The sequence below is a fragment of the Antechinus flavipes genome, chromosome 2 (assembly GCF_016432865.1).
Source record: "Antechinus flavipes isolate AdamAnt ecotype Samford, QLD, Australia chromosome 2, AdamAnt_v2, whole genome shotgun sequence".
Classification (NCBI taxonomy): Eukaryota; Metazoa; Chordata; class Mammalia; order Dasyuromorphia; family Dasyuridae; genus Antechinus; species Antechinus flavipes.
Window position 1 is genome coordinate 145,788,363 of NC_067399.1, and position 27,163 is coordinate 145,815,525.

Sequence of the window (27,163 nt, forward strand, 5' to 3'; positions counted from 1 at the left end):
GATAGGAGCAATTTGCCATTTCCTTCTCCAGTGGATTAAGGCAAGCAGAGGTTAAGTAACTTGCCCAGGATTATACTACTAATAGTATCTGAGGCCTCCTTGCCTCCTCTATTCACCGAACCACCCAGCCTTGATGTCCTTGATGCCACTTTTTTTTTAAATCCCTTTTTAAAACCTTTTTTTCTTGCCCTTAGCTTTGCTTGCCAACCTCAGCTTATTCTGAGTATTATTAGCACTAAATAGTTTTCTTATAGGCCTCTTCTTGTTCGGGACAAAGACATCCACCCAAATTGACTACTCAGACATCACTCATAAAAAGCAGATTATTTATTAGAATCTCTAGAAACGGACCATCCTGTTCTGTGAGCCGAAGTTCACAGCAGGAGGGCCACTCCCTTAAGAGTGGTCACAGTTTTTATATATTTCAGACAAAGAACCTCAAAAACCCCATCCTCTGTGTATTGTGATTGGTTACATAAGTCTCTATTCCCCCTCTTTGGTTAGTAGAATGCAGTAGGTAAAGTGATGTATAGCTTCTTTGCCCAGTATCCTTCTTTGGACAATGGAATGTAGCCCAAGCCTTATCTAAAATCACATGACTCCGGAGAAGCCGAAACTGAGGCCTTAAGGATTCAACTAATTTAGCTAACAGTCTCTGATGAATATGTGCTTGATCTGTAAGTTCTTCACCTTTTCCACACATTCTTATATAGTCTTACTGTTTCCTGCCTTTGTCTTCTTTTTTTATGTATATATAATTAATTTTAGTTAGCTAATTCTGTTTTTATAGGAATTGTTCTCTCCTGACAACTGGTTTTCTATTTGGAATTTTCAAAGCCTGAGACCTAGGGCAGTTTACATAATCCTATAGTCTACTATTTTTTGCCTTTAATTACCTCCGGCTTACACTTGCTACTTAAGTTATCTTTTAAATAAGTAGACTTTCATTTTCTTCTTCATTAAAGAAAATTTCCTAAAATATTGGATAAAAGTAGGACGTGTAAGAATTAGTACTATTTTAAGAGGGGAAATATATGAATCTTATAAAGGCTTGCTTCTCCACTTAGCCCTCTCCCTCCCCCCACACACACATATTCAAGGAAATTTGGATAGAGAGAAACATCTTTTTCTATAATCTAAGTTTCCAATTTAAAATATTCTAATAAAAAAATTCTCCAACAAAAAGTAAATTTTGAAAAAATGCAATTGTTTAGCTGAAGGATGGGAACATATACTTACTTTCCCAAGTCACTGTTTACTCATATAGGTTTGTTTTAGTGGTTATGATGTGAATCCTAAAACCAGCTTATTCTCTCTCCTTGCCAGAAAATGCTAAAACACTCTTCGAGAGAAATTAGTTTCCTTGACAATCTTTTTGTGTAGGATAATCAAAGGCTCCTAAATTGGGCCTTTATTGTTTTGTTTAGCATATCTGGGACCTGGGTATCCTGGTAGTTTTCACCTGGCTCCTCCTTGACTACTCCCTCTGAGCTACCAAATTCCTTCCTGGTTCCTCCTCTTATCCTAGACTAATGTAAGGTACTATTTCATAGCAATTTTCCCACAATGGTTCTTTCTTCATGGTTAATTGTAAGTTTCCTTAGGGAATGGTCTTTCCCTTTGTTAAATTGACCTAATCTTGTCATGGCTGTTCTGTGTAGTAAACTAATGCACTCTTGTGCGCACACACTCTGGGCCCACACGCGCACTCGCTCGCTTGCTCTCTCTCTCGCTCTCTCTTTTTCTCTCTCTCTCTCTTTCTTTCTCTCTCTCTCTCTCTCTCCATTTCCCTCCCTCCCTCTCTCTCTCTCTCACTCTTTCTTTCATTCTCTCTCCATATAATAATCCTTTTTCATTTTGATGCTGTCTCAAAACTATTTACCACTACTTCTGGTGCTTGTTCTAACTCATTAATTAGGAGAACTCTGGACTTAGAAGTTCTATAAGTACTGAATTCTGATTTTTTTTTTTTAATGGGAAGGATCAGAAATCTGGCTTCTGTTGCCCAAGTTATAGTTAAAAATCTTCTTTACTTTTCCTTAGAGATCCTAAGCTCTTCCTAAGCAAGAGCTCTTTAAATACATATAGGCACATGTCTCCAAAGCTTATATGGGAATTGGTGCTCTGTAGAGATACTTTTATTGCAAATAGTGGGGATATTGACCTTGTATTTGAGAAATTGTTGGAAATAGTTGGAAAAACAGTGCAAATTTTAGACATCCAGTAACATGTTAGCAACTTTTGGACTTAAGAGGATGAAACAAACTATAATTGTGAATGTTTTTAAGACTACTGATTTATATTAGAGTTCTGTTTTTGAGATTTTCTTTTGTCTGTTGTTAGAGATTGATTTCTTTTGTTAAAAGTGGATTTTTAAGAGCTAAGAGTGATCCGTTCAGAATTGGCATAATTCCATTTTTGTTGTGTATTGGTTATTTTTTTTCCCCACATATGACCCTCTGCATAAGAACAGCAGGACCAGCTCACAACTGGTTTCCTTTAGTTCCTCCCTGATTGCTACAGAAGAGGGCTTCCACAGCCCAAGGACACACTCCTCTCCTTTATCTTGTCTCAAAAATGATATGTCGCTCTCTTTGATTGAATGCAACTAGCTATACTAACAAGGACACATTCTTTTTCTGTTTCCTATGCAACCAGTACATTTTCCTTTATAAAGATAGCATTTTTCTTTGGATAATCAGCTACATTATTGTGAGTAGCCTTTTTTTCCTTTTTGTGTCAAGTAATATGTAATATGACTAGCCAAATTTAGTCACACATGTACATCCACTTGCTGTTAGAGTGTGTTTCACTCTGAATGAATAAAATGTACTACTTCAGTCTGTCTTGTGCTGGCTCTTTGGCATCAACTAGTAAGTAGACTAAAAGAAAATTCATGCAAAAGTAGCAAATAAATTACTAGGATGTCCCAAACTTGGAAACATTTTAAGTTCTAAAGTGAATTTAATCTATTTTTGGGACACAAAATCTATTTTCCTGTAACCACTATTATAAATGGTGATTTGGTAAACAGGTTTTTGTGGATTGGCCTATTTGCACCATAATGTAGATGAAGTATTATATTTTTACAGTAAAGAAAACTCAGCTACTCTATGTAGCCAAACTCTAGGTATCCTTAAAGCTTTGAAATTTCTGTTTCCGATCAAAATGAGCAAGTCATAAAATTAGATTTGAAAATTTCGTGTTAATCTTCAATTAATTTTTTCCCCCAAAGCAAAACATGCGTAACTACTGCAGGTTTCTCAGTCATCGTTTTGATTAGTGTATAACCACCCTGAGAGCCAACATTTTGGGAGGCTACTATAGCAGGGATAATTTTAAAGGGAGTGCATGGTATGTTGAAAGCAAGTCCAAGATTGGCTCTTATAAGTAAAGATTATAACCCATCTTCCCACTCTTTGATTGATTAATTAAGCACCTTCACTTTCGGAGGCTACAGTTCTAAAGTCATTTCCATTGTTGACATTTAGTAATCTGTGTTGGGTCAATTAGTTTCCTGTTTTTGCCACCAGAGGCCACCATCAACTCAGAATAACCTTACAGATGTCAGGTCTGGTCCAGAGAGAGGCAAAGTACAACCAGTCATTCTTATGCATGGGTTGTTTGCCATTGGTTTATTTTTTACTTGTAGAGTACCTCTGTTCATGCTGACTTGTGTTGTTTAACTAATTCAAAATATTGATGATGAACTTATCCAAAACAACGTCTCAACTAATCTACTAAGTAGAAGTACTATAAACAGATTTAAATACAAATTTTCCATCATGTTTTTTCACTATAAGAGCTTGCTGACTAAATTAAGTAAAAATTAATTCTTCAGTTTATTCATATTAGGCTTACAAAATAAGCATAATAATAATGAATTTCCAAATAGACTTATAAATAAAAACAAATGGGGTCAAACATGGAAAAGAAAATACTGATAGCTTAAACTAAAACTGTTAAAGCTTTAAAATACATCACAGCTTTTTGGACATTATTATCCCCATTTTTATGGATACAAAAACTAGTCTCAGAAGAATAGAAGACAAGAAAGTAGTAACTAGTATTACTTTAAAGAAAATATTGGGAGGAGCAACTAAGTAGCACAGTGCATAGAATACCAGCCCTGAAGTCAGGAGAACCTGAGTTCAAATCTGGTTTCAGATACTTAACACTTCCTAGCTGTGTGACTCTGGGCAAGTCACTTAACCTCAACTGCTTCAGCAAAAAATATATATATATATATATGGTTTTTTAAAAGAGATTTTACTTTAGGGCTGACTTTTATTGGAATATTGATCATTGCATCTTTTGACTTTTTGTATATGTGTGTGTGTGTGTTTTTTTTTTTTTTTTTTTAGGAACTAAAGGAATGTTCCGGTCATGTATTTGTAGATTCTGTGCCTGAATTCTGTTTACCAGAGGTAAAGTTTGAAATTAATTTTACTACAAAATACCGTATCTCTTGTAACTTTCCAAGATGAAATTAAAATGTAGAAAGTAATGTTCATCATTTTTCCTGATCCCAGACAGAAATTGAACATGTATTATGACAGATTAATATAATTGCAGGTTAATATCATGGAGTTTGTACAAGTTCCAGGTTAGTCTTATTTTCTAATATAACAATTACAAAGAATAAAATCACCATTTTTATTAGTTTGATTATTGATAAACAATCCCTGGGGCCAGTGGTTTTTTGTTTTGTTTTTAAAGGTCTTCTTATATTTTTGTATTATAGTACTTCAGGGGACTCTTAGATACACACATGCATAAATACATGGGAGGGGACATTTCGTTTGTCTTTCTCTGATTAGCAAATAATTTTTGAGAGTATCTAAGAGTGAAAATTTTCTCTCTTTTTAATCAACATACTGATGATCTTCTCCACAAGCTAGTGCTGAACAATGGATAGACTAGTCCCTGACAGATATCTTGTCCCCCATGCTTTCCTCCATCATTGCTTTCTTGCAATGCAGCAAGAATTCAGATGTGTTTTAGTTCCTTGTTATTCTCCCATAGCTCTAGCTAACACCTGTAGTGAAGAAATAGGCTGGACAGCATAGGTTAAATTCCACCCTACTTTATGAATACTGGTCTTTGCAGAATTATACATTCTACTTTCCTCTTCTTTCCTTGGCTTTCTCTTATTTACTTACTTCATACTTTATGTTGTATCATCCTGCATCTGTCTAATTCAAGCTCTCATGGGACTATTGGGATTTCTTTAGCATCCTAATAATGGGTCTATAGTATCATGTTGGTGATTTGGTTCACCATCTAGCAACCTCCAGTCTGCTTTCTGCTAATTTAGCCTTCTTACAGGATTCTGTAGAATGGCCAGAACTCCTGACCTACCTATTCAAAATATCATCCTAGTATCATCCTATCTCCTCCTGTAAATTCCTTGAACTAGAGTACTTACTTGTAAAATATAATACAACTTCTTCTCCAGTAGCGTAAGTGGTTAAAGGATATGAACAAACTTACCATATGAAAACATTTTCCATGTCAGCAACAAAGATAAAGAAGCAAATCATCAACACTGTAGGATTGTGGGAAGATAGGTATGCTGATATGCTGTAAATACAGTTGTGTTGTATTAGGGGTTTTTCCCAATCATTCTAAGAATGGTTTGAAATTATGTGAGAGAAGTCACTAACCTCTTCATACCCTTTGACCAGCAGTTCTATTCATAAGCATATATTAGGTTAAAAAATAGAAGAAAAGGTCTAATATATACCAAAGTGTTTTTGTATCACTTTTTATAGTAGAAAAAAACTGTAAACAAAGTGGTTATTCAAATTTTGGTATATAACAGAATATTATACTCTAAGAAATTATAAATGTGAGGCAGTCAGAGAAATGTGGAAAAATTACATCATCTGGTATAGGGTAGAAAAAATATAAAATATACACAATACTATAAATGAAATCAACATTAAAATGTAACTGAACTTGTAGTAAATGTAATGACTGGTCTTGTACTGAAGAACACATTTCACCACTCAATAGAAAAGTAGGAAACTAAAAATAAAGCTCCTCATTTCAACAGATAAAGTTAAACCTAGGAAAGATATTTCCAAATATTGAAAGGACAATCTTTAGGCTCTAGCAGGCTGCTGCTCAAACAACTTAATTCATTCCCCAGTCCTATCCTTTTTTTTTTTCCTGCTCTGTTTTCTCCTGCTCTTCTGATAAGTTTTTAACCCCATAGCTACCATAATAAGATATGCAGTTTACTGAGTTCATGTACTAATCTTCAGCTTAGTAGAACCTCTGACATGTAGATATTTTTTCAAATTCTATTATTAATGACCATAGATTGATAACACCATCAATACTCTTTCAATACAGAGAATGTATTGAGCCTGAGAGGAGATAGAAATGTGAAAAAGGAATTACAAGATGTATAGCATGTCTCCTATGACTTGCCTAACAATATTATTACAGCAGAAATGGAGAGGTTATTGTGAATTTATAGTGAAATCTGTTTATGAAAGCTCAACATTAATGGGAAATGATTATTTAGAGTAAAAATTTATATTGGGTGTAGCTGTATTTGAGGGAATTAAAACTTTCAAAACTTTCAAAAACAACCAATCTAGTCAGCAGACAAGGCAGTTGAATGGTGAAAGTGGGAAGACAGTAAATATTGTTAAGTCTCGCCGAAGACTTGTGCTTTCCCACTCTGAGACTGCCCACTCTCATGGGGAGCCAATACCCAAAACAACTATATACACATAAATTAGAGAAATAATAATAAACTGAAGATAAGTCTCAGCAGAAGAGACATTAAGATTAAGAAGAACTAGGGGGAAATGTATTGCGTAGGGTAGGACATTAGTTGAGGCTTGAAGGGAGCCAGGAAATTCAGAATGTGAAGGAAAAAAATGGTGAATATTCCAGCTATGGGCCAGTGAAAATGTCTGGAGTTGAGATAGTGTTTCTTGTCAAGAACAGTCAGAAGACTTGTATCATAGAATTGCAAAGCATCTAGAGAGGAGTAAAAAGTATAAGGTTAGAAGTATAGAGAAGGGCTAGGTTATGAAGGGCTTCAAAAGCCACCACAGTATTTTCTATTTGATCCTTGAGGGTAAGAGAGAGCCATTGGAATTTATTGAATTAAGGGATGGGATGACATGTGCTTTAGAAAGATCTTTCCCTGTTCATGGAAACTATATTCTAATTAGTATCATATCTCAGCTTGTAGACTAGGTACATTTCCTTATTAGTGATCTCGTCTTACCACATGCTAATAATATTGGGAAGTGCTTTAACCTAAGGAAAAAAGTGGTTCAGAAAAAGCTTAGATATAGTTTGGCTTTTTGAGATATAAATTACTTCTCTATGTTCTGACAACATCATTTTTCAGTCACTTTGTGATGATCTATGCTCCTTCAGTGGATATACATCATCCTATTTCTCCCCACCCTACCTCCCCTTTATTTGCAGACCGAGCTAATAGATCTGTCTACAGTAGATGTGATCCTCATTTCAAACTATCACTGCATGATGGCGTTACCTTACATCACTGAGCACACCGGTTTTACTGGGACAGTATATGCTACAGAACCTACTGTGCAAATTGGAAGGTGAGAGCCATATACTTATACTTTTAGCCTATAAAAAACATCTTATCCTCAATATCAAATGTTTCATGTAGTTTTTTCCCAAGGGATGCTTTAGTTCAATGATGAATAACTGAAACAAAAGTATAAGCAAACCCCAGAATTGATGCTAGGAGTAGTCTTATATAACTCTTAAAGGAGGGAATACACACCTTCCTCAGGGAAATGATATTAAACTTAATATCTGGTTAGTGAAATGCCAAGCCATAAAGAGAAAACTATAGAAGATTTGTCAGTAGACCCACAAATGTATGATAAATTTCACTGTAAGGGAATTATCAAGAAATTTTTTTTTGGCCGGGGTGGGGGGAGAGTAGGGAAGAGCAATCCAATCAACATAACATGCAAAATACCTCCCCTTAGGTCTTAGATTTTTACTATTAGAACAGATTAGGGCAAAGAGAAGGATAATGATGTAGATAATTTGTTGCTACTGCTGTGACAGTGAAACTTTGGATTCTGGGGTATGAGAAGTGCTTTAAGAAGCCTTTTTACTTTGAGCATTTTCCTGCTTCTCTTCATATCTGATGCTTCAAGCTAACAAGGTTATTTGTAATGTTCAACTATGAACTGTGGTATCATGGGAAGAATAGATAATGTAGAGGCAAAATATCAGAATTTCATTTCTGATCTACTCAGTACATTGGAGCACGTCACTTAACTCCCTCAGTCTCAGAATAATGGGCACTATATTGTCATGAACTAGCAAAGGATCTTGAAGTCATAGATTATTCCTGAAGATACAGACTTTTTGTATTCCTGTAACAGTTGCCAACCAAACCATATAATTGCTACTAAGCTTTCATCAAATCCTATTGTATCTTTTTTCCCCCAGTGTCTGTTCATTTTGGTCACTATATTTAGAGAAAGAAGGAGTGATTGTAAGAAAGTTCAGCAAGTAAAGTGAACATGGAATGGGAGACCTTGCTCAGAAGAGTCATTTTTTAGAAATAGTTAAACCCTTCAGCCTAGATGGATAAAGCTTTAGGAAGGAAGCATAACTGAAAATTTTAGAATAGTAGAAATCTCTAAGACTTGAAAGAAATAATTTTGGGACGAAAAGTAAGTTCTGCTTTATTCAACATAGTAATGTACTCATTTTCCAAAAAGTAGCACAGGCTGAAAATATATATATATATATAAATAAAATAAAGATTGATAGTTCACTAAGGAAATTTAGGAATATTTGGGGAATTATTAAGGAATCGAGAATATTAGAGCCTTAATCTTACAAAGTTAACTCTTTGAAGGTAATTATTCTTGACACAAGCTTCTTTTCCCTTTGTGTCCCAGTAAAAACAGCCTTCTTTTTTGGATAGACATTTGGACTAACACAATAACACATTTCTTGTGTTTTTCTGTTACCCATTCAGACTTGAAGTCTTCAAAAGGCTTTCATTATTTAGGTTCTTTTACTAATTTTCAATGTTAGTTTTCTCAGCACTCAGCTCTGCATCAAATTATGCTAGCTCCTAATAAATTTTTAAAATCAGTGAGTATCACACAGAAGTTTAATATTTCACAAATGTCTATTTTGTTTTTAACTTGAAAATTTTCCCCATCTTTAACTTTCCCTATAAATTATTCTCTTAGAATTTTCTTTTTGTTTTCTAAATAAACCTATTGAAAGTCAGGACTATTAATTATTGAGAGCATATTCGAGTAGTTAGTATAACTTTTAGTAACACAAAGACGAGGAATTATCCAGCTTTGTTGTAGAGATTAACCAAAAATGAGTTTTCAGATTTTTTTTGCACTTTTTCAATAGAATTTTAGGGCTGTAAAGGATCTTGGGAATCATTTAGCCCAAGTTTCTCATTTTCTTGCTAAAGAAATTGAGGTTCCTATTTAAAAGTGATGAAGTTACTTGCCTAATATTTAAATTAAAAAAAAAAAAAAAAAAAAAAAAAGGACAGTTTTGGTGAATTTGGTGTAAAATGTCTTCAAGTTTATATATAGTAGAGATAATGATGAAAGTCAACAAAATTCTACTAGAATATAATATTAAAGGGTAGTTTTTTTATTTATCCTTTTTTTTTTTAAACTTAATAGGCTTCTTATGGAAGAATTGGTAAATTTCATTGAAAGAGTGCCAAAGGCTCAATCTGCCTCCTTGTGGAAGAATAAGGAAGTACAAAGGTAAGAAATAGCAGAGCTTTTTTCACATAATAATTAATCATTCAATAGATATTTATTAGGCAATTACTACATATAAAGTACTTTATTAGACACTAGGAACATAAAGACAAAAGCAATCTCTGTCAATGTATTAGATACACATTCAGACAGTTCATTTGTCTAGGTTATTTTGTACTTTGTACAATCATTTTTTTTTTTCATCATTTAATCTTCATGGCCTTATGTGGTAGGGAACACATATATTATTATCTTTGTTTTACAATTGAAAAAGCTAAGAACCAGAGATATTAAGTGAGTTGGCATGGGTCATACCTGTAAGTGATGAGGTAAAATCAGAACCAGACAAATCTCACTATGATACTTCCACTCTGGGACTGCCTATCTGAGGATTATTTTGTCTTTACTCTCTTTTTGATGAGCACCTTCTCCTCTCCCCCGTGCCTAAATTACTATCCTAGCTCTGTCCAGTCTTCTAATTAGAACATATTATTGAATATGTAGATAAATAGGTCCACTTTTTTTCTTTTTCTTTTTTTTTTTAATTATAGCTTTTTATTTACAAAATATATGCATGGGTAATTTCCCAACACTGACCCTTGCAAAACCTTCTGTTCCAAATTTTCCCCTCCTTTCCCCCACCCCTTCCCCTAGATGACAGGTATTCCAATACATGTTAAAATATGTTAAATGCAATATATGCATACATATCCATACAGTTATCTTGCTGCACAAGAAAAATCGGATCTAGAAAGAAAAAAAACCTGAGAAGGAAAATAAAAATGCAAGCAAACAACAACAGAAAGAGTGAAAATGCTATGTTGTGGCCCACACTCAGTTCCCACCATCCTCTCCCCAGGTGTAGATGGCTCTCTCCATTGCCGAACAATTGGAACTGGTCTGAATCAATTCATTGTTGAAGACAGCCATGTAAATTGGTCCATTTTTTAAAATATCTCACTCTGTGGACCTAGGGTGTAGTATATAGCTGGAAGAAGGGTTGAGTTATTCACAGGAAAAAAGTGGAGGATCAACAACTACTATTATGACCTAAGATACCAATTTATTTGCAAACAGAAGATAGAAGCAAATAATGGTTAGTTTAGTTCAGTAAACACAAGGATGCTCCAGCTTTGGCAGTTGAGTTCTGTTTGAGAAGTCATCTAACTTCTCTGAATCTTAATTTCCACATATCTGAAATTTTACTTATTTCACAGAGTTGTTTTGAGGAAAGAACTTTATAAATTCAAGTAGTCATTGTTCTAATTTTGAAGGTTATATATAGAGAGATAATTAACTTTAGTTAACTTTAGTGAACCAGTTTCTTAATCTGTAAAATGGTGAAATCGTCACAATAAATGCTAGAATCAGATAACATTGAAAGTACCTTCCCTACTTTAAAACATTATATAAATGACTGTTGCTTCTGTTTTTAAGAAATAGCACAACTTTGGAGGCTGGAAGAATTGATTCAAATCTTAACTTTTCCACATTGTAACAGCATAACCATATTCAAGTCACTTAATCTCTCAATAGCTAAGCAATTCACTTAAGACAATACATTCAATATAAGTTGCCTATCTAAGTCAAGCTAGGGAATTTTAACTTTGGGAACTATCTCTACTGATAAATTTACAAATCATAAGGGGGGGGGGGGAGAAGCTGACTCATTATTATTGCTCTAGGAGACCACTCCTCCTATAGCTAGAAGGCATGTTCTGGATAAAGATCCAGCAAAAGAGGATCTTTATCCACATCATGCCTTCTAACTATAGGTATCCCATAGGGTCTGTCCTGAATCCTCTTCTCCTCTTACTCTGTACTAATTCATTGAGTGTCTCATGAGCTCCCATAGATTCAACTATTATCTGATTCAACTATTATCTCTATGCTTATGATTCTTAAATCTACCCTGCTCAAACATCTCTGCTTGTCTGCAGTTTTGTATGTCCCACTGCCTTTTAGATATTTTAAACTCAACATGTCCAAAACAGAAATCATTCTCTTAGCCCCTAAATCTCCCAATGGTCGTGGTTGCTGTCAAGGAGGATAACACTATCCTTCCAGTCCTTCAAGCTTGCTGGTAGTCATCCTGAATTCCTCCCTCTTTCTCACCCTCCATGTCCAGCTACCAAGTTCTCTCTTTCACTCTTGCACCATCTCGAATCTCTTCTCCTCTCTTCTGACACTACTATACTCTGGTGCAGATCTTCCTCAGCTCACACTGGTATGTCACACTGTCTGCTGGTGGGTCTGCTTCCTTAAGTCTGTCCCCACTCCAGTCTATCCTCCTCTCAGACACCAAAATGAAACTCCTAAAATAGAAGTCTAACTCCCCACTCAGTAAAATCCAGAGGCTTTCTAAAGAATCCAGACTCTCTTTGGCATTCAGAGCCCTTCATTACCTGGCTGTAATGGGCTGAGGCTTGAGTTGATGCACTGAGGTCCCAAGCACGAGAGGCTAAATAGTAATTGGACCATACTCTATTAATATATATGCTTGGAGAAAGAATGGCCCCCGCCCACTCTTTGTGCAAGTCCTGATGTGTTGTATAGGAAAGTTTTTGGTGGGTGGAGGCAGGAAAGTGGAAGGAGAGACTACTGGCTGGTGTCTTATCGCAGCTGCTCACATTGCTATCGCTACGGCCCTTCATCTCCAATCCCCCTCTGCTACCTGGTTTCCTGTCGCAGCTACCCATATTGCTATCACAATCCTTCTTGCCCATATTGCTATCGCAATCCTTTTTCACCTCTTCATTTCAATAAAGATTGAAGATTTTTCCCTTAACCTGAATTCCTGACTCTGGCCGATTTTAAATACATGGTCATCACACCTGGCTCCTCCTATCTTTAAATCTACTTATACCTTACTCCTTGATACATACTTTTTGATCTGGTGACACTGGCCTCCTGGCTGTTCTACAAACAAGACACTCCATCTCTTGATTGAGAGTTTTCTTTGGAAGTCTCCCATGCCTGGGATGTTATCCTTCCTCTGCTCAGACTACTGACCCTCTTGGCTTCCTTTAAGTCGCAAGTAAAATCCCACCTTCTACAGAAAGCCTTCCTCAACTCCCTCTTAAATCCAGTGTCTTCCCTTTTTTAATAATTTCCTATTACTCCTGTATATAACTTATTTTGGATATATTTGCTTTCATGTTGTCTCCCCCATTAGATTGTGAGCACCTAATGGCTTGGGACCATCTTTTGTCTCTTATTATATACACAGCACTTGCACATAGTCGATATTTTATATGTTTTTACTAACAGACAATATAAACTCTCTTTCCTTTCTTTGTCATCTGTAAATCTGAAAATCATGAAATCTATGTTTCCATTTATCATTGATAAAAATAAATGCTTGATAATAACTGATTGTTATGTTTAGTCTTGAGAAGACAGCTTGTAGGGGCAAATGTAATAGCTGAGTGTCCCTGTAGAAATCTTACATTCTCATTTCTCTGTGTGTGTATATCTGTTGCTTCTCTGTTCCCCCTTATCTCTTGCACTTTACCTCATCTTACTCCCTTTAAATTTACAGCCTTCGTATTATTATACCATAAATAACTTTGGCACCAAAAAAATTTGTTTTGCAAGGTCAATATTTCCTGACTTCTGAGCCCTGGATCTGAAACATTGGACTAAGTCTCAGGAAATCCCAAATTCTAATTCTGTCTTTTTCTTTTGTGACCTTGAGGTAGGCCCCATCCATGAAATATAAAATCACTAACTTAAGAAAGGAAACATATCAAATACCGACCAGAATGAAGAATAAATCATCTATTTTTTTTTTTTACATGACTTGAGAAAAACCCTTTTGAAAGGTTATTGAAAATAAAGATAATAGTTTTAGGATTTTTTTTTTTTTTTGGTGGCCTGAAGCCACAAATTAGGAGAAACAAGTTTGGCTGAGCAGTGAAGGAATGATATATTTAGACTTAGAATTAAAGTAAAGCCATGAAAGACTTCTTCACAAGAACTTTACTCTTTGAATTGTGAACATAAACTAATGTCTGACTGTCAGACTTATGCTGTTGGCACATAGGAGAATTAAGCTTTTGGAAAATTTTGTAATAGGGAATATAATGCATATAACCCACAGGGTAGGTAAAGGCTAAAGGTAAGGCAGAGAAACATAGAGTTATTTAGAAACATGAGTAGAGAAAAGAAAAAACAGGCAATAAATATCCATTCTTCTTCTTATCCTATCTTTACCTCTTTCCAATAACATTTGGATCTTATGATAGTCCCAGCAGGACCTTTTCTTTTCCTTTTTTTTTTTTTTTTTTTTTAAACACCTTTTGACAATACTTAAAACATTAAAATTAAGGGGTGGGAGAGGAATGTACTGGAAGAATGGGAAAGGAAGAGCTGGTATACATAAATTACCTCACAAATGCTTATATACTTGTCTTTGTTCACTATAGTTAAAGACTGCAACTTGAGCTTTTTTGGAGAAGTATTGCTTTTTTGATGACCCAGATCTTCTCTATCCATGTCTGACATAAGTAAAAAATGACCATCCCACTAATAGATGGTAAAGCAGGCTCCTCAACCATCCTCCAGAATTCTGAAGTTAAACATTTTTCCTCTACTATTTTTTTCTTATTCCTTGTCTTTAGAGAAGAATCTCAAACTATGCATATATATGTATATACATATATATATATGTAATTGGCACACAATTATATTATCAGAAGGTGTCTATCTGAGAATAAACAGACATACACACTACTCAAATTTAAGGAATCATATTAAGACTGGTGGGGGAAAAAATTGGACACTTGGAAAGAGGATTAGAGTAATAGAAATTACCAAATTACCTCTAATTTGAAAATGAATTTTTTTGAGAACTTTGATGACTTTGAAAAACATAAATATTTATTTGCAAAAAGGATGTATATTATTGTTGTTGTTGTTATTGTTATCCTTGCTTTTTTCCTTCAAGAACAGAATTTTGTTTTTGTGAGTGAATCGTTTTGGTGGAATAAGGTTGGTTTTTTAAAAGAAATATCCTGAAGTGTTAGAGAAGAGGAGACAATAGAGTCAAAGGAAATTGGTTCATTTGAAAATAGAGTCGAAGGAAATTAGTTCATTTTTTTTCTCCTTGGACATAAATGTAGGTGATTGTTGGCAAAGATTTAGAGCTAAAAGGGATCTCTGAATGATCTAGGCTAAAGGTTTGCCATCTGATAAAGATTTGATTACTTAGAAAGAATAAAATTTCTTTGGGATCCAGAATTTAATCTTATGCTAATAGGCTAAAGAAGTTCTGAGGAAAGATACTGAGGTGCCCTTGTGTTATGCCCCTAGAAGTGTGACATAATAGAATAAGCTTTAGACTTGGGTCTAAACCCTTGGTTGAAATCCTGGCCCTGACATTTCATAATTTTTTGACATTTGACATATCTCTGGACCAATTTCCAACTTCTCAAGTTTATTGTGAGGAAATCATATTGCAAATATCACATTGTAATGCCAACCTTTGACTACCACTTCTAGTGGTCCTTCCTCTTGAAAGGAGCATGCTTATACATTTTGCCTTAGAGGAGACCTGGCAAAGGTTCCTTTCTCAGGAGCGTAAGTTATAAGTGAGAAGTTCATCAGCCAAATATAACAGTAAATTAGAGTATTTGAATTCATATATCACAGAAACTTGACAAATTTCCTTAAATCACTAGAAATTGATATGTATTACCATTTGATTTAGCCTAAGTTTAATATACAAAAAAACTATTTCTCTCTTGCTTTTTGACAGCTCTATGGCTTCTTACCTCAAGTTGATGCCACTTTTTTGAGATTTATTTAGAAGTTAGCCATTTCTCTTTTCTATTCTGACATTATACTTGACTCTTTTCATTCCTATCCTGACAACTAATTTTCAAAAAGAGACAGTTTCAGGGAGGGGGGGTAGGGAAGATAGGGGAAGGAAAGAAGAAACCCTTGTAATATAAAAGCCTCTGACTCACCAACCCTCAATCCAAGATTAAGTAGAAAATGTAAAAATGTGAAAAATAAAACAAGTATCTTCATCTGAATGTAAACCCAGTTTAGCTCTAAAGGTGGAGATCAGCATTCTTTATCCTAGTCCAGGACCTTCTTATAGATCTATGGTGTTAATTAATCTCTACAAATATTAATTATTTTTTACAATATGAATTGTAGAAGTTTCCAATTATCCAAAATAAAAATGTGGCTACACCCTTTTAATTTTAGGGAAAAGGCTATTATAATTGGAGTTTCTCTGCTTTGGTGAAGTGGTAACAGAGTAATAAAAGCTAGCAGTTATGTAACACCTTAAAGTCTTTAAGATATGTTTAATCATTTAATTGTCACAACCGGGATGGGGGAGTGCTATTATTATCTTCCTTTTACAGATAAGGAAATAAGGCCAACAGAGAGTTGAGTGACTTACCCAGAGAAAGGAAGAAACATTTATTAAGCAACTATTATGTGCCAGGCACTGTGCCAAGCACTTCATAAGTATCATCTCATTTGATTCTCACAACATTCTTGTATTGGTAGGTACTTTTATCTCCATTTTACAACTAGAGAAACTGAGATAAAGCAGTTCAAGTGATTTGTTCAAAGACACCCAACTATGTATGTCTGAGGCAGGATTTGAATTCATTTGTTCCACACTCAAGTTCTGACTGTGCTTTGCCAGAGCCTTAACAATGAGAATTCCTTACCACCTGAACACACCCTTTCCTTACACACACACACACACACACACACACACACACACACACACACACACCTTGCAAGAACTTTTAAAAGGAGTTTTTCCTGAGGTCATATTGAATTCTGAGCCAAGTTTTGGTGGGGTACTTATATGAAAATGGCATCTCCTTTTTCTCACAATGATAGTTTTAGGTCCTGTACTCCATGAGTGCTCCCGATAGATCAGTCTTCTTTAAATAATCTGTTTATCCTGGTGTGCAGTTACAGCTGATTGAAAGAGCCCTGAGTTAGAAGCTAGGTTACCCGAGTTCAAGGCCCAAGGCTATGAGGAGGCAAGCCACTTAATTAACCTCTCCATACCTCGATTTCTTCAACTTCAAAATGAGGGAATTGGACTAGATGACCTGTAAGGTTTCTTCAGGTTCTAAAATTCTGTGAACCAGTTAGTCAGTCAATAAGTATCAAGTACCTGACTGTGTGCCAGGCATTGTGGTAAGCACTGTGGATACAGAGAAAGGAAACAGTCAGCCCCTACTCATAAGGAGCTCAAAGGCCTCCCATAAAAGGTAGGATTTTAGCTAACACTAGCAGAAGCTGAGAAACAGAGATGAAGAAGAGAATTTGAGGCATGAAAGACAGCCAGTGACAATGCCCAGAGTCTGGAGATGGCGTGTCTTGGGGGAGCAGCAGCAAGGAGGCCAGGGTCACTGAGGTGTAGCTTATGTATGGGGTTCAGGTTTGGACTTGTTGGGTTTAAAATGTCTAGAGGGCAGCCAGTTCAAGAGATAGGCAAGTGGAGATCAGCAGAAAGATTAGGGCTGGATAATTGGATTTGAGAATCATCAGCATAGAGATGATAATTGAATTCATGGGAACCGATGAGATCACCAAGTGAAGTAATATAAGGGAAGAAGAGCAGACAACCCAGGACTGAGCCCTGTGAGACATTTTTGAGTCAGAGTGTATGACACAGAAGATCCAGCAGAGGAGATGGAGAAGGAACATTGGCAGAGAACCAGGAGATAACAGTATCCGGAAACAGAAAGAAGGGAATGAATATACAAAAAAAGAGGGCAATCATCAATATCACAGGCTTCATCTTAAGGGATGAAAATGGAGAAATGCCTTTGCTGGGGTAAATGAACAGGTTACATCAAGATTTTTAAGGAGAGGGAGACAGGGAAACAACCAGGAGACAAGGGAAAATTGTAGGTAGGGGAAGAGAGTAGAGATAAGAAAGAAGACAGTTTTTTGGAGAAGACGGGATGGAATGGAATGGGATCCCTTGTATCTGTAGAGAGATTTGTGAGACAAAAGTAAAAGAAAAGATAGTCAATCCCCTCTTCAGTGAACTTCAATGGCTCCCTTTTGCTTTTAGCATCAAATATAAATTATTAATTAGTTTTTAAAACCCTCCCTAACTTGGTCCTGACTTACGTCTCCAATTTTTATACTTTACTCCTTTTCTCTCTTATGGAGATAGCCAAAGTGGCCTTTTTATCACAAAGGATATTGCCCCTGTCTTGGCACCTTTATGCCTGGATTGGATGCCCTATTAGAAACGCTTGTTTTCTTCAAAACAAACAGTACTTTCTACATAAACTTATTGGAGGTAAGGACTGGTTAGTGAACAAGGAAGGAAAGATATAAAGGAAATTCAACACATAAATAGAAATACCCAAATATTGGGGAGGGGATTATAGAAAAGAGACAACTCCAAGCCTGCTTAATTAGCTGCTGCACTCTTTGAGAATTTATTAGCTTGTTGATAACATTAAGATCTCTGCATAGATTGAAATATTCAAAAAAAAATGAGCCTCAGAGGAAAAGAGTTTATTGATAATGGTGGTAGACAGAAAGATATTGAAAATAGCAAGAAATATACCTGCCCATTTGTGCGCTAACACAAGACTGAGCAAGATATGTCCATGCTGAAGAAGGAAATTCAAAGTCACAAAGTTTTTACTGTGCTTCTTGCGAACTGTTTATAGTTCCTATATACCATGACTATTAATGTGTTCTTTCCACTATACCCCAGGTTTTAATTTTCTTTGTCAAAAACCTTCAGTGGTGTTCTGTTTTGGCTAGTACCCAATACAGACTCCTTAGGTGAGCATTTTTTCCTCTCCTGTTTTATATTAATCCTTTCTTTCTAGGCATGAAATGCCTGGATGTACTCCCTTTTCACCTATACCTTTCAGAATCTGTCTCTTTTTCCAAGACTCGCAACTCAGGTACACTTTCTTCCATGGCACCTTCTAAAAATGTTCTTTTTTAAATTTTCCTAAAGCATTTCGGAATTCTTCTTTGAGAAACTTTTAAAAAACAACAGATGAGGAGGAATATTTTCTAGGTCTGGGAGATACAGCTGGTGCAGTGGCACAGAGTAGTGCCTTGTTGTAGTAAAGAAATGACAAATAGGCCACTACTGCTGGATTACAGAGTATATGTAGAAAAGAGAAATTTAAGAGGGTATGGGGAGCCAATGGAGGCAGAGGGCAAGGAGGACTAAGAGGGTCAGACATATGCTTCAGGAAGATCAGAAGTAGAAAGGAATGATAAGACACTTGAACCAAGGAGACTAGTTAAGAAGCTATTGTAGTAGTCCAGAAGAGAGACAATAAAGACTTGGGGCAGAATAAGTGGAAATAAAGAAGATGCAAGATGCTATAAAGTTAGCAATGGCAACATATATAGCCTCACAAACCAAGTAGGCTTAGATTTAGTTCCTACATGTGGCATATAGGGGCTTCCCATAGCTCCACTAAATTTTGCCAAAAAGGATTGGCCAAATCACTCGATCGCATTTCTTTCTTTATTTATTTCTCTATCTATTTATTTGTTTAGATCTTGGATGCAAAACCAAAGGAAAAAAACAAACATTGTCATGTGCCCTGCAGAACATCAGGGATGATTCAAAATATGTAATAAAAAATTTCTATTTCAAAAAGACATACATAATAATAAAAGGTTTTATATTCATAACCATTCATCTTTGCTTGCTTGCAGATTTTTTTGGTTATTATTTTGTTGAATCTGTTCACTTTTTACTTTATGCTTTTCCCCCCACCCCCAATATTTCCTAAGCAGGCTACAGTTAAGCACAGATATACGTATGTGTACCCCCTCTTTTTTAATTACTTAATCTTTCTGAGGCCTAGAAAGTTTCCTAAGATTGTATTTGTTAAAAGAAAAAAGGAACAAGTACTTGTTAAGCACTAACTGTTTGTGCCAGGCCCTGTGGTAAGCAATTCCCAAATATTATCCCATTTGATCTTCATAAAAACTCTGAGAAGAGGTCAATACTATTATCATCACCATTTTACAGATGAGGAAACTGAGGTAAGCAAAAGTTAAGTGAAGTGATTTGTCGAGGGTCACATAGTAAGTATCTGAGGTTGGATTTGAACTTATGGACCCGTGTTCTTATCTACTGTGCTATTTAGCTGCCTCCTAAATCACAAGTTGTTACAAATTCGTCCATTCTTTACATAATTCTTTTTGTGTCCACTTCCCAGTTGGTTTATAAGTTCTTGAAGGATATAAACTCTGTTTCTATGTATCTTTCTGAGGGATATAGGACTGAATTGACAATCACAAATTATTTATTAATAAATAAATGAAATTTGTGATTACTATTTATGTAAATATCCTTAACTAATAAATAAGTAAATCAGCCCAAATATTTATGCAAAGAAAAAGGTTAACACCATTTTATCAGTTGACAAACTGAGGCAAGGCGAATTGGAATTACTTGGCCTACATATACAGTGAGTCCCTATTCTGTCATAAATAGACTTCAGACTGTTATAGACTCCACTGATTGCCTTTTCTTTAGAACAAATTATAATTTTAATATTTCTTATCATTGCTATTAAATATTACAAATAGTATTCTTTTCTGTGTTCTTTTATACCAAACTTTCTTATTCAATCCAGGCCTCCATTTCAGTTCTACAGCTTATTTATTCTATGACCAGAGTCTAGTTTAGTGTTTTTGGTGAAAACAAGAGAAGGTTGTATTTTAAGGAAAATTGTTCAGACGCAAAGTGATGAATGTTATGTAACAGATACCATATTGCATATTTACAGACTGTTACCTGCTCCTCTCAAAGATGCAGTGGAAGTTTCAACTTGGAGAAGGTGCTACACGATGCAAGAAGTGAACTCTGCACTCAGTAAAATCCAGCTTGTGGGCTATTCTCAGAAAATTGTGAGTATTAATTTAACATCAGTGATTTATGAGCAACTAAAATCCATGATGTTCTTCTAAAGCTATAAGAATCCTTTAGTTTCCCTTCCTTGAAGTCTCTAAATCCCCAGAGCCTCCACTCTGATGCATAAAAAGTGAATAGGTAAAGCACAACTTGACAGCTAGTGGATCATTTGTCACTTTCTCTTATCCTCCCAAGGGCAGAACTCAAAAGTTATTTGGTAGTGACTTCCCCTTCCTGTAACTGTCCAATTTCTTTGTTCCAATAAGGGAGGAGCCGAGTCTTTCCTGTTCCTGATACTCTTCTCTAGTATATGTTCCCATTTGATGAGATGTAGAAGGGTATCTCTTCTAATCCCTCCTTAGAGCAATGAGAATTTCCTTAGAAATTTTGGAAAAACAAAAAGGAAGTGTTGAGCATAACAGAAAGCCCTGGAAAAATCTGTCAGATGTTTCTTTGAAACAGTACTCAAGTGACCACATATCTCTCCCAAATTTTGCCAAGTCATTCACTCATAGATTTGCTGCCCAAACAAATACTGAAGCATTTAAAAAGTATTGGTATTTCTTCCATCTTCTAAAGGATTATCATTTTTACTCATTGTATCATTAGTCATTATGTGCATGGTATATACAAATGGATTAAACCTGAGGGACATGTAAAAACAAGAGAATTTAGACTTTTAGAATTAGAATTTATACCTTTCAGGGGTGATCATGTGGATTTTTTATCATCTTTTTGGCTGGTTTATTTCATGTTATTTTTAATAGTATTTTTTTTCCTCAGATACATGAATAGTTTTCCACATACATTTTTGTAAAACTTTGTGGTCTAAATTTTTCTCCTTTCTTCCCTTACCTCCCCCTTTCCCAAGACAGCAAGTAATCTGATATAAGTTAAATATGTACAGTCCTTTTAAACATATTTCCATATTTGTCATGGTGTACAAGAAAAATCAGACCAAAAGGGGGGAAAAAAACCATGAGAAAGGAAACAACAAACAAAAAGGTGAAATTACTATGCTTCAGTACACATTTGATCTCTCTCTGGGTATGATTGGCATATTGGAATTGTTTTGAATCACCACATTGAGAAGAGTCAAGTCCATCACAGTTGATTATCATGTAATCTTTTTACTCTATGCAATATTCTCCTGGTTCTGCTCACTTCACGTAGCAGCAGTTCATGTAGTCTTTCCAGGCTTTGCTGAAATCAGTCTGCCCATCATTTCTTATAGGACAGTTATATTCCATTACCTTCATATACCATGACTTATTCAGCCATTCCCCAAATGATGGGCATCCAGTCAGTTTCCAATTCCTTCTGACTGATTTATTTTAAACTATTTTCATTTTGAAAGAGAGAAAATACAGGTGCATATAATATGGTGTTTAACTTCAAAAATAATTTTATGTTGCTTTACAGGAGCTTTTTGGTGCAGTACAGGTGACACCCCTTAGCTCTGGATATGCACTTGGAAGTTCCAACTGGATTATTCAGTCACATTATGAGAAGGTGTCTTATGTGTCTGGCTCTTCCTTGCTTACTACACATCCCCAGGTATTTTCTCTCTTCTTCCTGACAATTTAGTTGTTAAAGTGATTTATCCTAATAATGACTTTGATTGGCTTCAGAACTGTACTCTATAAACTCTTCCCATCTTCCAGTTAAACAGATGCTTTTTATACAAAGTAGGCTATTTTCATGTATCAGATTAGAACCAAACTTAGGTGGAGGTCTGTATTAAATAACCAAGTACAATCAGCAGAAGTATGAAAACAAAAATAGTATTTTTATCTTAGGCATCATCTTCACAATATTTATATTTACAAAGGATTTGGTGGTTACTTTTATAAACTCTAGCTATATGAAACATAAACTGCTTTGGGAACTTTGATACTTAAAAAGAAAAAAGAGATTCTGGTACTTTGGGTGGATAGACAAAGATCAAATAGGATAAAAAGACATAATTATGTCCAAGTTATCTTAGTAGAGAAATAGCAAGAGATTACTTTGCTACTTTTAATGAGTTCAAATCATCAGATACAGATGAATTACATCCAAAGATACTAAAAGAATTGGCAGATGTAATTACTAAAGTACTATCTGAACCAAAAGAGTTGTCATTAATGGTCTATTCCAAACTTAAAACCACCAGTCTAATGTAATGTCCTAGAAATTTATGCCTAATCTGATGTTATTTTATATTTTTTTACAAATGACTTGTATAAAGGCATAGAGGACTTGTTTATCAACTTTATAAGGCTGGAAGACAATATGCATTTCTTAAATACTTATTGTGTGTCAGGCACTAAGTATTAGGATAGAAATAGTAGCTAAAAGAAATGCAGTCCATGCTCTCTAACAACTTACATACTAATTGGGAAAGAAAATACATGAAAAGGAACTGAGAAGGAAGGAAGAATCCCTGTAAGAGCCTAATGGTAAAGTTGGAAGAATCAGAATGACGGATAGAAGGGGAATGAAGCATGACCCATCTAGACCCAACCCCAAAATAAAGGCCATTGGACAGAACTCATCAAGGGGAGTGTTGTAAAATGATATCATCTTCGATAAAGAGATCTAATTCAGTTTCAATTGATCAAGGATGGATAGAAACAGCTACACCCAAAGAACTAACACTGGGAAGTGAATATAAATTGCATTTTTGTTTTTCTTCCCGGGTTATTTATACCTTCTGAATCCAATTCTCCCTGTGCAACAAGAGAACTGTTCAGTTCTGCATCCATATATTGTATTTAGGATATACTGTAACCTATTTAACATGTAAAGGACTGCTTGCCATCTGGGGGAGGGGGTGGAGGGAGGGAGGGGAAAAATCAGAACAGAAATGAGTACAAGGGATAATGCTGTAAAAAAATTACTCTGGCATGGGTTCTGTCAATAAAAAGTTATTTAAAAAAAAAAAGAATGATATCATCTTTATAGAAGATATTGAGGTAAGAGGGATAGCTTTTGCACTAATTAAGAGTTGGAATACATAAATATTTTGACAGGTTGGAACATTGGATTGTTAACTAGTAAGATGAAAATATAAATATAAAATCTCAAGTTCAAGAAAATCAGTATTGGCAGTATGAAATGGGGCAGATATACCATAGAGATCTTTAGCTCATCATATCCTAAGATATACACATTATCTTCCTGTTTTCCCCAAATTCACCCTTCTTCCTTGTTTCTGTCAAGGGTACATTCTTTTTTTCTCTCCCATAATTTAATCAGTTATGAAGTCTCAACTATTCCACATCTTTCACATATATCCCATTTCCTCCAGTCAAACAGAATTCTCCAACTCCTTTGCTCAAAAAGCTATCACAACCTCTATGGCCTCTAAAATAAAGTACAAAATTTTTTATTTGGCATTTAAAACCCTTCAGAATTTGGCAATAACTTAGACCCTTCCAGGCTGATTATATGCTATTCCCATTTATACTCTGTTCTGGCTAACCTGTCTTTCTCACTGTTTCCCATACACAACATACCATCTCTTACCCCCCTGTACCTTTGACTAGATTGTTCTTCCTCTATATCTGAAATGTATTGTTTCCTTTCTTCTGCCATTTGAAATCCCTGGCTTTCTTCAGGGTTCAGCTCAAGTGCCATTTTCTACTAAAGTCCTTCCCTCAACTGCTAGTAGCTCCCTTAAAAATTACTTTCTATATATCTTGTATTTTTTTATATGTATAGATTTATTATGTCCTTCAGAGTACAAAGTGTGAGAATTTATTGACAAAGTATAATACAGAGAAAACTGAATCAAAGATGAATAGGTGCATTGACTAAAAAAAGAGAGAGAGAGAGATTATTAGGAAAAGAAGATGATAAGTTTGGTAGTTCAAAATCTAAATTCAAATCCAAGCAATATTGCTGGTAGGAAATGAAGCATTAACTAGGTTACTGAGCCCTCTTAAGTAGGGGCTTTGGGAATGTTTTGCTCCTCCATCAGAGGAGGAAAGACAGCTAAAGGTACAGATGAAGTATGAGCATCAAAACTGATGTATTCTCTTTGATAGATTTCCCGACGATAAGCTTATATCGTGCTTAAAGGATTGCAAAACATATAATAATGTATTATCTCATTTTATCTTCTGGTACATTTTTCCTTGTAGAAAGCTTTCCACCAAAGATAGTATGCAATTTCATTAGCAGATTTCCTTAATTCCTCTTGTTTTAGTAAATATTTAGTCCCATAACATTTTACAGTTGCTACCCTTGACATCAAAATTGTTGACAGTTTTGAGAACTGCCAATGCCTCAAGAAATTCAGACAATCCTTGTTAAAATGAAATGATGTCTAAAAAGAAGTGACAAAAGTTGCTGAGAGTTTGGCTGCTTTTCTCAAAGGTGGTGTTTCTAGTGCCAGCATTGCAGTCTCTGTGGCAGACAAACAGTCCTTAATGTTCTAGAAAGGGCTTTGAAAGCCAGGCAGAATAGTTTTGATTTCGTGGTTGAAAATAAGTAGCCTTTTAAGCTTTTAGAGAAGGAGACTTATATACTGAAATGTCTACTTTTAGAAGGCATTTGGGGAATAATGTGCTATATAAATTGGCAGGGTTAAAGCCCAAGTACAGAGTAGGTATAGGAAGCTGTTACAATAAGCAGGCATAATGTGAACAGGACCCAGATTTGGGGCAGTGGCAATAACAAAGGAGAGAAATTATTGTGTGTTCTTTAAAGTACAAAGTGTGAAAATTTATTGACAAAGTTTAAGACAGGGAAAAATGAATCAGATGTGAATAGGTGCATTGACAAAAAAGAAACATTGAAACAGAGATTATTAGGAAAAGAAGATGATAAGATTGGTGATTCACTCCTAAATTTCCAATCAAAGTATATATCTTTGGCAAGTACAAAGAGTAATCTGGTATTACTATGAAAACAGACCTAAGGAAATATATTTTAGAGTTACTAGCATAAAAATAATAGGTAATGCCTTGGAAAAGCTCTTTAGAAATTGTATAAGGACACAACCATCAGAAGGTTAATTAATTTGACAGCTCTGTGGAAAATGGATTAGAGAGGAGAAGTTACTGTAAATTGAAAAAATGGGAAAATAGTTTCTGCATAACAATTCATCTATGGAAATATATCCATTTGTATAATTACGAATCAGTCTTGCCCAAGCTAGAAGATGAGGGATGACAAGCAGATAGCCAAAATATTCCACTAATGTCCATGTAATAGCAGAAGAAAATGAGGAAAACTTCTATGTTAGATAGACTTCCCATGGCAATTATAAGGGAGAACATGGACAAGTATTGCACTTTCTACAATATCCTTAACAGTGCCTCAATGTTTCAGGGTTGATCAGTGCTGGGTTTTTTTTTTTTTTTTATTATTGACAAATGTGTTAGTGAACTATTAGATTTATAGAATAATTTTATATAGTGGTAAGATTTTCCTTTTCATTTAAGTATTTGCACAAAATATTATATGAAGCTCTTGGTGAGTGGTCATGATATGGTCATGATACCCCATTGTACTTTTTCAGAGTACCCTCCAATTCAAGCATTTTTTTTTTATATCCCTTTTTTCCTCCCCAACTAGGGGCATTACAAGAGGGCTTATACTTATATGCTTTTGTATAATTTCTCAAGAAATATTCCATGACTTCATCTATCACCTCTATGCTGGTAATTCTAAAAATCTAATTTTTTTTTTCTTTTTTTACTGAGGCACTTGGGGTTAAGTGACTTGCCCAGGTTCACACAGCTAGGAAGTATTAAGTGTCTGAGGTCAGATTTTAACTCACGTCCTCCTAACTTCAGGGTTGGTGTTCTGTCCAATATGCCACCTAGCTGCCCCCTTAAAAATCTATTTCTTTAGGTCTGTTTTATTAGTCATCTCCAGCTTTTTGGTGCTAAAGTGGAGAATTTGAGGTAACAGTTCCATTTGGAAAGTGGCATTAAAAGCCTTTTTTTTTTAAATCACTTTTTAATATTAATATTAGAAATCAGCTGATTTGACCTAATCATAAATGTCATCACTATCCAAAAAGTATTATTTTTATTGCTGTATTAGCATCTACTTGTTGATTTGTTGTTTGCGGACATTTAACTTTTGTAGGAAGAAAATATTACAGGCTAAAACTTGGAAGGTTAATGTTATTTTCAGGTTTCAAGTTTGCTTTTTGTCATATGTTTCCTGTCATAACAAGACATTTAATGTTGTCATTCCTGTTTCTTTGTTGCTTTCTCTTTCTGCTGCTTTTTGCATGTAAAAAATCCTTAACTTATTTTTCTTTGGTCTCTTTCAGCCAATGGACCAAACTTCTCTCAAAAATAGTGATGTTCTCATTCTGACAGGACTCACCCAGATCCCAACAGCAAATCCTGATGGCATGGTGGGAGAATTTTGCAGCAATTTGGGTATGTAGCCATGAAAAAAATCGCAGAATAGATATTTTTAAATACTTAAAGGAATGAATATATGAACCATTTATTAAACTTTTATTGTTTCCTAAACACTCAGGATA

General features: G+C 35.1%; 1 protein-coding gene across 4 annotated transcripts in view; it reads left to right on the top strand.

Annotated features, from left to right (window-relative positions):
- Window positions 1-27,163, top strand: part of INTS9 (integrator complex subunit 9) — a 128,173-nt gene that overhangs the window by 42,295 nt on the left and 58,715 nt on the right. For all 4 annotated transcript variants that reach the window (XM_051975739.1, XM_051975737.1, XM_051975738.1 and 1 more), the window contains exons 5-10: window positions 4,365-4,427; window positions 7,459-7,598; window positions 9,687-9,773; window positions 20,546-20,666; window positions 22,093-22,227; window positions 26,945-27,056. In XM_051975739.1, the coding sequence (XP_051831699.1) occupies window positions 4,365-4,427; window positions 7,459-7,598; window positions 9,687-9,773; window positions 20,546-20,666; window positions 22,093-22,227; window positions 26,945-27,056 (658 nt within the window). The remainder of the gene's footprint in view (window positions 1-4,364; window positions 4,428-7,458; window positions 7,599-9,686; window positions 9,774-20,545; window positions 20,667-22,092; window positions 22,228-26,944; window positions 27,057-27,163) is intronic.